This window comes from Elaeis guineensis, chromosome 9 (genome assembly GCF_000442705.2).
Source record: "Elaeis guineensis isolate ETL-2024a chromosome 9, EG11, whole genome shotgun sequence".
In the NCBI taxonomy this organism is placed as follows: Eukaryota; Viridiplantae; Streptophyta; class Magnoliopsida; order Arecales; family Arecaceae; genus Elaeis; species Elaeis guineensis.
In genome coordinates, this window is record NC_026001.2 from 16,469,657 (window position 1) to 16,484,897 (window position 15,241).

Below are 15,241 nucleotides of genomic sequence, written 5' to 3' on the forward strand. Positions count from 1 at the left end.
TGCGGTGACTGGGAAGAAGGGGGTTGTGGATGACTCGACGGAGGGCAGCTCGTGGAAGGATCGGACGGCGGCGATGGTCCGGTAGAGCACCAGGAGCAAGATGCCGTGGTTAGTGATCTGGAAGAAACCCCAATCGTGGGAGGTGGTGCAGATGAGATCGACGGGTCGATGGTGGGGATGATGGGCTCGGCAGAGGCGGTCGGGGAGGAAGGGAGCTGTGATGGCTACGGTGGCTGTGGTGGCAGCGATTCGCTGTGAATCAGAAGGAAGAAGGAGCGGTGGCGACGGTAGAGGTGGTATCAGCAGTGGAGGGAAGAGAAATGTTTTAAGAAGGGAAAAAAAATTGAAGAGAAGGATTTTAAGAAGGGGAAGAAAAAAATGGATCAGAACCTGAGTACTCTGATACCATGATGAAAAAGAGAAGGAGATATTTGTTTTTATTTTTTCTTCTTACAATCAAGAGTGCGTACAAGGACCTATAAATAAAAATATGTAGACTCAAATATAGATAGGGAATAACAAGAATATGACAGAGAATAATCAAGAATATGCTAAGGAATAAATCTCTGGACCTTTAATTGGATAGTTTTCCAATTAAGTTCAATCTTTCCAATAATGATCCGATAAGAATTAGATGTTACCCACCCCCAAGTACATGGTGAGTGAGTAACTCAAATATAAATACAAAATTTTAATTTTCTTTTGCTAAAAGAGCTAAACAATATTCTTACAAGAGAGTATCTGTTACAAGAGCCGCTATGGCACACTTACCTGATTCAGAAAGAAAAAAAAGGAGCCCACAGCAAAAAGCAAAAAAATAAACATACTGCAGGAGTCGATACAAACAGAAAATAGTAAAAGAAAGCATATCTTGTGAGTAACAAAATATTCTCCATATATTCAGTATTATGAAGCCACAAAGGAAGAGCTTGACATCTTAGCAGAGATCACCGGGCTCATATAAGAGAAGATTAGGAGTGTTACGAAGGCAACCCACCGATTGGATCAACCCCTCTCCTTGGGGTGCGCCCGAGATAATTTGACGAAATCGCACCAGATGTGGGCTCGAGACCTCGACCCTGCACCTATTTCAGACCACCAACTCTGCTGGCCATACAAGTGAAGTCTATGACGAACATTTACTGTTAACAACCTTGATCCAAAAATTGATGGGTGAAATTTTTTTTTCCAATGAATGGCCAGAATGTTGCCCAATAATTTGGAGAATTAGGCCTAACAAACCTATAGATTCCGACTAATAGCCTACAACTCTATTTTTTAATAAGAGAGGTACGAAAGGAACCCTCAGATAAAGAAAAAAAAGAGAATTAGACTCCGCTCTCCCACATCCTCTCTCTCTTGTCTTCATTGTTTCCAAGCTCTAACTAACTTATGCATCGGAGGATCTCTTATCGAAATACTTCTAATGAGTGTGGACTTCTCTTATAGATTTTCTCAGATGTCTCGGATCCCAAATAACATCCAGCTCTTGCCGCATTAGCACTCTCCCAGAGTCTTGCAATAACAAGAAGTATCCAAGCAGTGTAGAATAAAAGGGCTGTTGTGAGCACCATTGTAAGAGCAAAACCCAAAAAGTGATGGATATAAATTGTAGAAAACACAGGACTACTTATGAAAAGCAGAGACAAAGCCAAGTAGGTTCTGAAACCAAAGTCTGGTATCAAGGAGCCAAACCTCTCTACCGAAAAAAAAAAAACGGAGGAGCCAAATCCAGTCCAATTTTTTTTTATCCGAACCCAATCCAACATTTTTTTTTGAGTAATTCTTTGTGCAGCGCCTTGCGGTGTAGAAAATCCAACATGGAGTACACCACTTCCTCTAATTGGACTACGTAGCTACCGCTTCTCGACGCACATTTAATGCCTCCAGGTTGATAATTTCGTTTAGAAATTTTGTATGACGAAAATACTCTTGTCCAAAATTATGATATCCCTTCATAAAAAATCTTTTATGACTTCCTGATATCTTATATGATTTTCTGTTAATGACTTTCTGTGAACATATATGACTTCTTATGAATACATATGATTTTCTGTGAACATATATAATTTTTTATGAATATATATAATTTTTTATGAATATATATATATGTTTACAGAAAATTATAAAAAGTTATATATATTTACAAAAATCATATATATTTATAAAAAATTAAATGACAGAAAGTCATATATATCCATATGAAGTTATATGATAAAAAATCATATAAGATATTTAAAAATTATGAAAGATATTTTTATTATATAAAATTTTTAAATAAAAATATCAATCTACAGATATTAAATATGTGCCGGACGATGGCTACATAATCTAATTTTTTTTTTTTTAGATTACATAACCCAATCCAACTTTAACCAATTAGCTGCAAATATGACTACTGCCACCACAAACTCTCATCCCCCTACATCCCACTGCCCCCATTCCCACCTTGACGGTGGGAAGCCACAACCACCACACGTTCCACTCAAATTTCCCACACAAAATCACACTCCCATATCCATCCACAAACTCCCCCACCCTTTTAAAACCGCGGTCGGCCGTTGGAACCATGAGGCCACCGCAACTCTCTCTTCTTTTAAAGGATCACGGGAAAGGGGAGAGTTTTGAGATGTTGATAACCAGAGGAGCCTCCCACTCCTTCCTCGCCCACTACTCCCCTCCTTCCTCCCCCAAAACCCTAATCTCTCCTCTTCTTCCCAAGAGGCGGAGGCTCTTCTCGAGCCTGCTCCCGCCCTCCTTCTCCTCATCTCACTCTTCCGTAGCTCGGAGAACTCTCGGTCGCCGGAATTCCACCATGGGTGCGAGTTCTGCTGTCCGAGGGTCGGCTCAGAAGCTTGAGAACGCCGACGAGCTCATCGATTCTGTTGAAACCTTCATCTTTGATTGCGACGGTTATCTCGCTTCTCTCCTTGTTCCCTCTTTATTAGAATTATATTGTAGAATTGAGGAATTGAGATGGATTCCTCTTCTGGTGCTTTATATTGGTTTTGTTTGAATTGCAGGAGTTATATGGAAAGGAGATAGTTTGATCGATGGGGTGCCGGAAACTCTCGATATGCTGCGGTCAAAGGTTCGTCTTTTTTTTTTTTTTTTGACCTTTTGCGAGTCCATCTGTTGTTATTGGTTGATTTATATGTTAGATTGAATAGGTAGATTGAAAAATGTGAATACAGATTGTTGTGTGGTTGTGAGATATTTGCTTTTATTTGTGTTTGTTTAGGGAAAGAGATTGGTTTTTGTCACTAACAATTCGACAAAGTCAAGGAAGCAATATGGGAAGAAATTTGAGACACTCGGTTTGAGTGTCGGTGAGGTGTGCTTGCATTTCGCTGCTTTGTGTAAATTTATTTTTTTATCTTTCAACTTTTCTTTTGCTTATGAGTTAGATTATAGTGTTATCGCGGGATTGAACATAATAGCGGTCAAATTCTTGTAGGAGGAGATTTTTGCATCATCTTTTGCTGCTGCAGCCTATTTGAAGTCCATTGACTTCCCCAAAGACAAAAAGGTACACATCTTAGTGATGGATAGTAAATTGACAGTACTTTTTATCACCATCTTGGTGATAGAGTAGTGGTGGAGGAACAGCATTGGGCTTTATCTTACTTCCTTCTGTTTTGTTTAGACCGTTGCCTACCCATTAGAGAAACTTTGAATTTAAAAAGACAAATAGATCAGACCCACTGCAGTAACCATTTGTAGTCTAATCTACACATATGTCTGTACCCACATTTTCTTATATTTTCAGAGAATACTTAATGTTCTTATTACTTTGTGAATATTTGGAATTTGATGTTTCACAAATTTGTGCTATTCGAAAAAAAAAGAAGAAAAAAAGAAAAAAAAGATGGTAGATTGTCTCTTTTGTTCACACGAGGCATGTGAAATCAAAATTCAAAAGTTACATGAATGGGCCGAATATATGATATTGGGTTTGCTTCCACTTTTATATATTGGAAGTAAGATGTCTGTCCTACTTCAATATTAGTTCTCTGCATGTTTGAATATACCCAAATGAGAAGGGTCCTCACTTCTTTCTTAATACTTTTGTTACATTTTTTTGATTGTCTGCTTTTCTAACCTTCTTAAATCAGAACTCCTTTGGCTTATGTTGCAATCGTCATCATCATCAAGCCTTTTTCTATAAAATATAGGGTACAGAGACTGCAACTCAAACTTGAAAAGGCTCCTCCAAAGGATAGAGCATATTATAAGATTGGCTGCTAGCCTGACATCAACCCACTAATACTGGTGCCAAATTCCTGGTCAAGGAAAATTTAAGCAAGAGAGGGCCCTATCACAAAACCGATATGGTCAGCTAGAAAATAGGGTTATCTACATCATATGTTGCAAGTTAGACTCACATAATAGAGGAGTGAGCTTCTAGAATTGCCCTGACTTGCAAAGAGTCTAGTCCAAGCAATAAGATAATATACCTTTTGATATAGGGTGTTTTTTCACCTAGAAGGCATGAATAACCAGATTGACAAATTATCTTAAATGGTTCTCTCACATCATCCTTGATTGATATACTCATAATTTGCTCATTTTCAACTGTTTCCTACATAAATTACTCCATGTGCACCGTAATATCCTTATCTTGCACTCATTTTCCTTCTTTAATGCTGATAGTCTAATCCATAAAATGCAATTGGTCTTATGTGTGCCTCATGAAAAATCATTATCATATGCCTGTCCATTTGGTGACATCTCCCCAAGGAATATAATCTTATTCCTGGCAGATTATGCCATTTTTGGATGGACTTTTTTTTTTTTTGTACCTCTGTGTTTATCTCATCACAATTTGGCTTCTGATTTTTTTTTTTTAAAATTTATCTTTGAATTGTTAGTGTACACATACACTGACAGTGTTTATTATTTCTTTCACGATATCAAACTTAATGTTTGCAGCATATAGCTCAATTTTCCTTCTTGAAATTATTCAGATTTTTTCTAATCTTTTTACACCACTATCTCTACATTGTTTCTATCATTAACCAAACTCTGCATGATCAAGCTTGTAGTCAGTCATGACTTCTTGAATTTGTCTTCCTTTTCAAATAACTCTTTTTGGTTGGTTCTTGCAGTTGATTATAATATTTTGTTTTCATTATTCTGAATCATCTTGAAATTACATTAAGTGAAGATCCATCTAGTGATTTGAATGTTTTTGTAGCTATTTCTGGATTTGTCCTTTGCAGTTGAAGCCAGTTGAATAGGAGATGGGCCTACCTTTTTTAATAACTGCCGTCAGATCCTTATCCAAAGCCATTTCAAGGATAATATATTAAGTATCTAATAAGTTAGATTCTTAATTTTGGCTGATTATCTTGGAAGGCTTAATTAATTTATTAATATAAGTAAAAAAAAAACCCATTCATATGTTTCACAAATGTTTAATATCTTTACCTTGTATGATAAGGAATAACTGACAAGTAAATGGTTTCACTTTTCTAAAGTTGTCTGCTGAAATTTCAGGTATATGTGATAGGTGAGGATGGAATACTAAAGGAGCTAGAGCTTGCTGGATTTCAATATCTTGGTGGTCCGGTATGTTGTAAGTCACTAGCATAAACTTAAATTTAAATAAATACTTTTTGTGTATTAAAATTAAAAGTCTAAAACATTACATATTGTTGATCTTTTGTTAACTTTGCTTTTCATGTCCATCTCTTGTCTGATCTCTTGAAATTTATTTAATATGATAGTAGATGATTTTTTGTGGTGATTTATGGCACAAATAACTCAACTATGATGTTGATGGACTTATTTTAGGGCCTACTTGATTGTGTGTTTCCTATTTCATTTAGAAATCAATGCTCATTTTCCACTGGAAAAACCATCTGAGAATTGAATTTGCAAATAATAGCCAAGTGATGCGGTGAGCACAATTGGGATAGAATTCATACTTCCACATCATTATAAAGTGAAAAACACTGGCTAATGATGCCCATAAAGGTAATGATGGATAATGGAGAGAAATGTGATCACCAGGCAATGCAAATTTATATCCTGAAATAGTGCTTCTATGTTTATAGTAAAAGGCACATGGCATGCATGTGAATCCTAAACATTTCAAGAATATGGTAGACAAGGTGGAGGCTTTGTAAGATGATGAATAACTGACAATCTAATAATTGGTTTGAAAATTTGTCCACTCCATATAAAATTGGTTTTGAGATACCCGATACACTAAAAACATAATTATGATGTTATCGATCAACCTTTTAATTCAATAGAACCCCAACAAGGGCATTTTGTTGCATTTCAGTTATCTAAACTTTCCGAGGCTTGAGAGCTCTTAAGGAACCTATACAAGTTTACAAGAAGAGCAAAACTAACTAAACAAGCTAGGCTTGTTTGTGCCTTGCTAAAACCATAGATGATTTACCCATAAAGCAATCTGGACACACTAAATTAGTCTCAACTCTTGATGCAACTGGATATTCAGACCCATGGATAAGATGCATGGCTGAATATGAGTAAATTTAGACAGGCAAGTTGGTTTGGTCATAGTTTGTCCAAACTCACCCAACTTGGCTCATTTTATGTTCACAATTAATATAATGGTTGGAAATAGAATATAACCCAGGTTAAATAATACTTACATGTGCTGTTAGTTATATATCCCCATTTCTTAGCTCTTCCTTCCCAGGTCTCTCCTCTCATCTTTAGCTCTAATTGCTTGTTAAACAACTAATCGGGTCTGCAGCTTGTGCATCCTCTAACTGCCACCCATCACTCGAGTTGTTGCATTGCAAAACTTTAACCTATATCAGGCAAAGCTATCTTATCCATAGTCCAAAATCTTACACATACTGCCCTCTTCACCGCTTCCAATTTCCTCTTTCTCTATTTCTATGCAAACCAAGTGGCCAGAGCACAGAACCCACCAGGTATTTGGAGTAAAGATTGACAACAATATCCTCATATCAGCATGCTAGGCATCCACTCTATCGATAGGATTTGAATGCTTGGTTGATGGCATGATGGTATCCACTATTGAGAAAAGCTTTGATACTAAAGGCTGTCATAGGCTTGCTCATGTTACAAACTTATCTAGAATAGGGGTGTGCAAGGAAACCGATCAAACTGCAAAAACTGACCCAAACTGCTAAATTCGGTTCGGTTTTGGTTTAGAAAAAACCAATTCAAACCAAACCGACCTGATACATATATGTTGTATGTATGTATGGCCCATCTCATAAATTGCCCATTTAGCCTATCCTATATACTGCCCATTTAGCTCATCCCATAAGCTGCATTTTTGCTATAAGCGCAATGGCCCACAATCCGATAAATCGAACCGAACCGAACCAATTTTTCGGTTTGGTTTGAACTAATTTTTCTATGTGATCGATTCAGTTTCGATTTTAGAAAACTGATTGAAAGTGGTTCGGTTTGAAAATTGACCCTAAATTGATCTGAACCGAACCATGCACACCCCTAATCTAGAAATATCCCGATATCCTTCTATAAAGATAGACAACTAAGAGAGCCTTGGTACATGACTATTTGAAATATTATTGTTGTTGTCAAGGAGGGAGCACATAGGAGCCTTCATTCTTTTATATAGGAAGGTGGGGCAGTTATTTGCGAAAAATAACTTCTGCTAGGTTGTTTCCTCCATTAGCCACTTTACTTGGTGGTTGCTTTAGCTCCCTTTAGTGGCTTCCACATGACCAACTTCCTTGAGGTAGTAATTTTTCCAGCAAAAATTACCCACAATGGACTCTTGCACAAGTGACAATTGCCAGTCATATCCATACATGGCCTCTTACATGACTGGCAAGTAATTTGATAAATGCTATATTATCATCAATCATGTATTTCAGTTGGTAGACACATGTGAAATTTGGCTGTAAATATAATGTGATAATAATGCATTCTATACTACTGATCTTTAATTTTGAAAAAGAAAAACCACTGCCAATCATAATGGAACTTGATTATCTTCGGTCACCAATTAATTGTGAAAACAGTTCTTGGCTTATGATATGATGCCAAGTATCTGTGCCTTCATTCTTTGGAATGATTGTTCAGCATGAGTGTGACATTGAATTTATTCACTTTCAGGCGGATGGTGAGAAAAAGATAGAATTGAAGCCCGGCTTTTATATGGAGCATGATGAAAATGTACATTTCTACTCTTTTCAAACCCCTAATTTGCTAGGCTTCTGGCTTGCTTTCCTTTTGCAGCATTCTTGATGAGGATCCAATGAATAGGTTCTTCATCTCCAAATATGTAATTAGATCTTGTTGGGTTTCTTTCTTTAGGTTGGAGCTGTTGTGGTTGGATTTGATCGTTATTTCAACTACTACAAAGTTCAGTATGTTTTCTATCTTTTGCTTAACTTTTCCTGCTATATAGGCCAGTAGAAAGCATCTGTAGAGTACAAACTTGTATGCTGCTTATCATTCTGTCATTTTGAAAGTGACCAAATTTAACTCATTAAGATTGTGAGTTTTCCTTATTGTTAAATTTTGTAAAGTGTACTCTTAACCACCTTAGTTATGTTAGCTAATAGCTGATTTTATTTTCTTTAACCATATCATGTTGTAGGAGGCTAATTATTAGTTGCAATTTTGTTACTTGCTAGCTTGCATGTGTGAACAATACATTTTTGGTGTAGCCCACTTTCCTCCATCATCCATACCCATTGTGCAAAATTCAAATTTTAAACATATAGATTAACCAACCATCTATCCTGTCTGAAGGCCATAATTCTCCACCTTCAAAGTAGGTTATTTACTAGGTGAACTCAAAAGTCAGTCCCTTCTTTTACTGGAGTTTAACATGCAGTCCTTTGACCATTAGCATTTTACCTGCAAACAATTTAGGACATTTATACACACACATATTGCACACACTTATAGTAGTTCTTATACACATATATATTGCCCCTCCACACAATTTTACTGTCCTTTTACACACTTATTTCTGTGTGTATACAGTAATTTAAAACTGTGTACATATTGGGGTCTAAGTGTGTACAATGGCTAGGGACCGGGAATTAGAGAAAGTTTGAAACTTGGGGTGGGTGTTAAAGTCCCAGTCAATAAATACTAATATTTGCTGTCCAGTTGATGGAGTGACCGGCTATTAACTACACTTATTTACTAGCTTACTACATGAAACTTTCCACATGGTCATCATTCCCACTCATTCTGAGAACTCTTCTCCAGAGAATTCATGACAAATCCATCTTTTCCGTGAATACCTTCTCCATGAACAAACCTTGAAGAACCCTCATTTGTGAAGCTTGTATTCATGTAAGTAGATGTCCCTTTGCATGAATCATTCTTCATAAGCTTCCTTCTTAATCTTGTACTTGGAGAGTCATTTAATGAAATATTAAGCTTTCATCTTGTCCCGGTGTTTGTCTTTGGTTGTTTTTCTTCTACTTTGGTTGGAGATCTTGGGCTAGTGGTGATCTTGTGTGCCACTACAGGAGGAGGGTCTTTTAAGTGTCTCAAGATCAGTCCATCTCCATACTTCTTACATTTTCATTTTGTAACTTCTTCCATATTTCTATGTGTTGCGGACTTTTTTCTTTTCAGATTTTGGGTTTTTATGCTGTATGGCATTTATTAGTTAATAGTCACCATGATAGACAGATGCTATCTTCATACAGCAAGTGAAGTTGCAACATCCAATCTCCATCTCATATATCAAGATCATGACTTCCTTTTTCATATTGTTTATAGGCTGAGTCCTGCATTTAAAACATAGATGTGCCTCTTAAATTTCTAAACAGTAATTACTCTCGCAGTCGGTGTGGCCTATGATGTTTATCACGCAACTCACTGTTAAGAAATTCATTTGCTGATTACAGTTGGTGTGGGCTATTATGTTTATCATACAACTCACTGTTAAGAAATTCATTTTCTGGTTAATCTTGCATCTATGTTCTCTTAAATTCTGAGTTATATGACAGAACTCACATTTTTATGCTTTCTGAAACATGTTTTGGTATCTAACGTAGGATAATCAAATAGTTTTTTCATGACAATGCAGCAAGTGTTAGATCTTGGCATAAGGAGAAGAGTCTCAGCTCCATTTTGCATCCTTTCATGATCGAATTAGGTCTCCATTGTAAAATTACACAAAAATCATGCACATATTAGATCTTAATAGTGATTGATCCTTAGGAACTGGAATCTTCTAAGGTAATGTATGTACTTTGGAATCTTCCCCAAATTATGGACCAAAACCCACTTCCTAAGTGCTACCTTTATTAAAAGTATTCAAAATTTTCCACTTCCCTTCATCCACACCTGCACCTGCTCGCGCACCTACTCATTATGGGAACCAAGGATTGACCATCACCACTGTTTTTAATGGGACTCTGCTGATAGGTCTCCCCTCCCATTGGACTCCACTACTGATATACTTATTGAGCTCTAATGAGAGTGACTCCAGTCTGGAACAACTCTATCTTATTTTCCCTTTCAGGAAAAGGGTCCTTTGGTTTTTCCTATGCAGATCTCCTGTCCCTTTTTTCCTCACTCACTTTTGTAAAATTTATTGTGTTCCCCCCTTTCTTTTCCATTCTGCCTATAGATGATGTGCATTCAAATGTGAAATTCTAGGGGTTTTTTTAGTAATGCAAGGGAGACATTTGGATAGCTGCTTGAACATCAGCATTCTCTAATTTGTTTTTAAGTTCTTTCTCTGCACTTCTGTTGAACTACTATATTTCTACTTTGCTAAAAAGTTTCGACTCCTGTTCGTTAAGTGTTCAGTTTATGCTCCATGCAGATAAACTAAATGAAAATTTATGTAAGCTGATAGGGAAAAGGGATATCAGATGAATGACGTGTACTATCAGTTTGTTGAACCTTCTTGACAAGGAAAGGTCACGATACTGAAAGTTAATAAGTTGATATGATTTGGTCATTATAATGATGTAGTCTTAAGAATCCATTCTTTATTTAATGTTTCAGTCAGTTATCCACCTCCTTTGTCTTATTTATGTGTTGCATAACTGTATGTCATTTCTCGCAGCATTATTCTTGTGTATTATGTATGTAGACTGTAGTCCAAGTTATCTTGTCTCTTCATCTATTATGAGTGGGAATGTTTCTTTCTGAGTACCTTTTTTTTAGTTAATGTTGATTGCTTTTCCCATTTTTTTATTAATTGGAGGTATGGAACCCTTTGTATCCGTGAAAATCCTGGGTGTCTTTTCATTGCTACAAATCGTGATGCTGTGACTCATCTCACTGATGCTCAAGAATGGGCAGGTTTGCATCTTGATACCTATCTATCTCTTCTCTAAATATGATAATAGATAGTATAGGATGTATGCTAACAACATATATTTCAGTTTTGGCTTGAATCAAAAGGTGCTTCCGGACTATGATTTTGAAATTACTGCATTTCAAGCAACACTGATGACTGTGTTGCTTCTTTCATCTAAGAATATCTGAATACTGGAAGTAGACTTGAGGTAGATCTTGGGTTGAAACAAATTAAGCAGTGATACATGTGAGAGAGCCACTCTTTTCTTATTGAACTTTCTCCAAACTACTTACTGATAAGTTGCAAAGTGGTTGATGCATGTGGAATCATCCAGGAATTTCTTGGTCCTGGAAGCATCTTTAGGGTCCCAGAGTAGTAAGCAATGCCAGGAAAAGTACCTAGTCCACTTTTTGAGATATGTGCTAGCAGTTAGCACCTTCCACATGGAAAATTGCAAGACTTCCCAAGTTCCCATATTTGGCATGTTCAGTCTGACAGTGATCATGATAAAATGAGTACTTATGGATCTCAAGACGAAACCAAGCAGCTAGCAAGTTTTAACAAAATCAATATGTGTTATCCTCTGTCAGGAAAATGTTTCTCTAGAACTAAAGAAACTTCTCTTTATAAACAAAAAAACATAAAATAAATTTCCTAACTCTGAGATAATGATTTTGAAACTGAAGAGGAATCTGCATCTTGTGTGTCTAAATTTCACTCTCTAGACCTTTTCCATCTGATGGCAAACTAGTCTGCTTCTTCTTGTCCTCATGATGCCTTTCCTGGACAAATCAGCATTACTTTGCAGCGGAAGATTGAAAATTTGAAACAACAAATTATAGTAGCCTTATTAATGATAGGCATCAGAGTCCTGCCATGAAGTTTACTGTCTAAAACTTGATCCTACATTATCAGTGTCTCTTCATTTTAAACCATAGAAAAATTCATCTGCCCATAAAGAAAATGATTGCTAGAATACGGATCTGTGTGAAATGTGAAGTAGGTACCTCACAATTTTTAATATTGAGAGGAATATGCCTTTATTTTATGATGAAGTTCTGGATTTTACTGTTAAAACAAAATTTTATAACCTGAAGATATTTTGACTTAAAATTTCTGAACTGCATTATGAAAGGTTGTCTTATGAAAAGCAGGTACATTATATTTATATCTGTGCACTGACTTAGTCATATGGTTCTTTTAATACTTGAGGATGCCGCAAGGTTCATGTAGAATGAGATTCCTATCTGACCTTTGATGAAATGGATCATATTACTCGATGCTTGCTATGAGCCAGATTCCTGACCTTTTCATTATGTGCATACAAATTGAAAACTATATACAAGAATGGTTTTCTGAAATAGGTTTTCACATTCATATTATGTTTGTTATATAGCATACTGCTGATTAAATGTCAAAACCACAGTTAGAATGGGTTCAGATGATAATTTAGTGAAATTAATTATTTCTGCCTTTTGAGTTTTTGAATTATGAAAGTGTAACTGTTTTGGAAAATTGTTCTTTCATCCATGAGAATGTTTCTCGTTGCTTGAAGTTTCTTTCTGTACTTCAGGTGGTGGTTCCATGGTTGGTTCACTCTGCGGTTCAACTCAGCGGGAGCCTATTGTTGTAGGAAAGCCATCAACTTTTATGATGGACTATTTATCAAATAAGTAAGATTATAAAAGTTAATATTTCCATTTCTGTTTGACTTTTTTTCAAAGTAATATGATATACTAAAAACAATGGGCAATTAGAAGTTCTATCATGGAAGTTGAGTTTACGAGGAGAATAAAAAGAAAGGAAGAAAAAATATGTTCAACCTGGTCAGCCTTGAGGGGAAGCCGCCAGTTGCTGATGTGATGTAGGACATCCAAAGGGAGAAAATCATTAGGGAAGAAAAAAATCTGAGCACAATGGTAAATGGCAGAGCAGACAATGACAAGAATGTTGCACCTCTCTCTGGGAGAGACCGGAGAGTAACATGCTTTTGAACAAGGGATAAGGGCAAAGCTCCTTTTAACCTATACAAGAAATTCACATAATCTCTCACAACTAAACTGTAGAAAGATGGGTCCTTTCTTAAATTTATTTGCTTTACTTCTGACACGTACTAAATTTGCAATTTCTTTTCTAAATGGCCAAAAATATCCCAATGCATATTGAGAATTTGTATAAGCAGCTCCATACTTCCAGACACACTCCCCTTGTCTTGTGTCTCACTCAACATATTTTATAGAGATGCTATATGGATGCATGTATTAGAAAGGTGTATGTAGAACTCCTTAGGTACTCGGTATCCCATGAACTAAAGCATCTATAATGGGCCCTATGAATTTCTTCTGGAACATCATGGTTTGATTCGATCTATCTTCAACATGATTTTCCACACACACACATGTGCATGCACGCACGCGCACGTTCACGCACACACACACACATATATATGGTCAAGGAGGCCATTAGTCATTATCCATTTAAACAAAACTTTGATGAGTTGCATAACCAAGATGATTGAAGTTATCCATCATGTTTGTGAAGTCATCATATTGTCATTTATATAAGAGAATATTATTAGAAGGGCCATTACCTAGTTATATTCCCGGCAATCTAGGTTCCTGCAAGGGCAGACTGGGGACAGATCTAACATTTGAATTTTTTTTTTCCATACAAAGCAGCTGCCCCCAAGACTTGTACCTGTGCTATTGCACTTGTCAGCCCAAGCCTTTTACCATTGTACCAAGCAATGGCCCAATATTATTATGGAAGGAAAACTTTCATTCAATTTATAGATTTTATTGCTGCCAAATATTTGCAATAAAAAAAAAAGCATGAAGTGTAACTTTATACATTTATTTAAAAAAAAATATATATTTTAATCTGATTAGATCAAAACCTAAAATCCTAGTCCTCTCCAGAAGAAGGTAAATGTAAGCATTAGACTTCTATCCGAGCGACTGTTTGTTGATGATGCATTGATCCCCATTTGAGGGCAAGTTGAAAGTTGGGATGTTGAAGTGAGTCTAAAATATAAATGAAGCATTGGGCAACTCTAGATCTGGATAGATTTGGATTAGGCACTCTGAGGCCCATCAGATCGAGTGCAGACAGACCACTCACAAACAACCACATGTGCCTAGGGATGCATGAGCACATCCCAAGCCTCATGCCTCAGAGTAGGTTTCTCAATTAAAATTAGTAGGCAACTAATGGTAGAAGCTGGATTGATCTTTGATTGACCTGCAAACAGATTTTATATTTTTATAATTTGATCACAGGTTTGGCATTCTCAAATCACAAATATGCATGGTAGGAGACCGATTGGATACTGATATCCTATTTGGTCAAAATGGTGGCTGCAAGACCCTCCTTGTTCTCTCAGGTAAGTAAAATACCTTCTTCCTTGCATTTTTTGAACTACTTGACAACCATGTGTGGGTACTCAGTGTGATCTTTTTGTAGGTGTGACTACCCTGCAGATGCTCCAAAGCCCCAACAACTCCATACAGCCAGATTTATACACTAACAAAATATCAGATTTTGTTACTCTAAAAGCTGCAACAGTCTAAGCACATAAATTTTCTGTAAATCCATTATAATCTGTTTTAGAAAATGATATCAACACTATTGTTTTGTAAGCTGCAAAAAAAATTGGCAGCGATTTTTAATATATTGAGTGGAAATGAATTGTACAAATTATTTCTTTCTAGATTATTTACATCACTTGACCAGAAGCTAATATTTAGTTGTCAGAGGAAATCAATGAAGCAGGGTGAACATAAATGTTTAGTAACTTCTATCAGTGCAGTTTAAATGGCGTATGAGGCAGGGAATGTTCTTGAATTATACCCTAGAATTTCATCTATCAGCTAGATGCATGAGCCTCACGCTAGCTCAGAGCTGGCAAAATTGGTTTCAGATCTTTGGGGCTTTAAAACTAAAAGAGAGTTAAAAATAAAAAATAAAAACAGTTTG

General features: G+C 36.4%; 1 protein-coding gene across 1 annotated transcript; it reads left to right on the top strand.

Annotated features, from left to right (window-relative positions):
- Window positions 1–2,551: 2,551 nt before the first annotated feature.
- LOC105051428 (phosphoglycolate phosphatase 1A, chloroplastic) lies at window positions 2,552–14,962 on the top strand. Its single transcript, XM_010931876.4, has 11 exons — window positions 2,552–2,912; window positions 3,024–3,091; window positions 3,242–3,334; window positions 3,458–3,529; window positions 5,500–5,571; window positions 8,098–8,157; window positions 8,299–8,351; window positions 11,171–11,268; window positions 12,840–12,939; window positions 14,545–14,648; window positions 14,729–14,962. Exons 1-11 carry the CDS (start codon window positions 2,570–2,572, stop codon window positions 14,833–14,835), a joined length of 1,170 nt encoding a protein of 389 aa, XP_010930178.3. The 5' UTR covers window positions 2,552–2,569; the 3' UTR covers window positions 14,836–14,962.
- Window positions 14,963–15,241: the final 279 nt, after the last annotated feature.

Excerpts from the sequence above, each read along its gene's own strand:
- LOC105051428 (XM_010931876.4), top strand. The coding sequence starts at position 2,570 with ATGAGGCCACCGCAACTCTCTCTTCTTTTAAAGGATCACGGGAAAGGG. Across the intron at positions 8,352-11,170 it reads TTCAACTACTACAAAGTTCA|GTATGGAACCCTTTGTATCC; the intron begins GTATGTTTTCTA and ends TATTAATTGGAG. Across the intron at positions 12,940-14,544 it reads ATGGACTATTTATCAAATAA|GTTTGGCATTCTCAAATCAC; the intron begins GTAAGATTATAA and ends ATTTGATCACAG.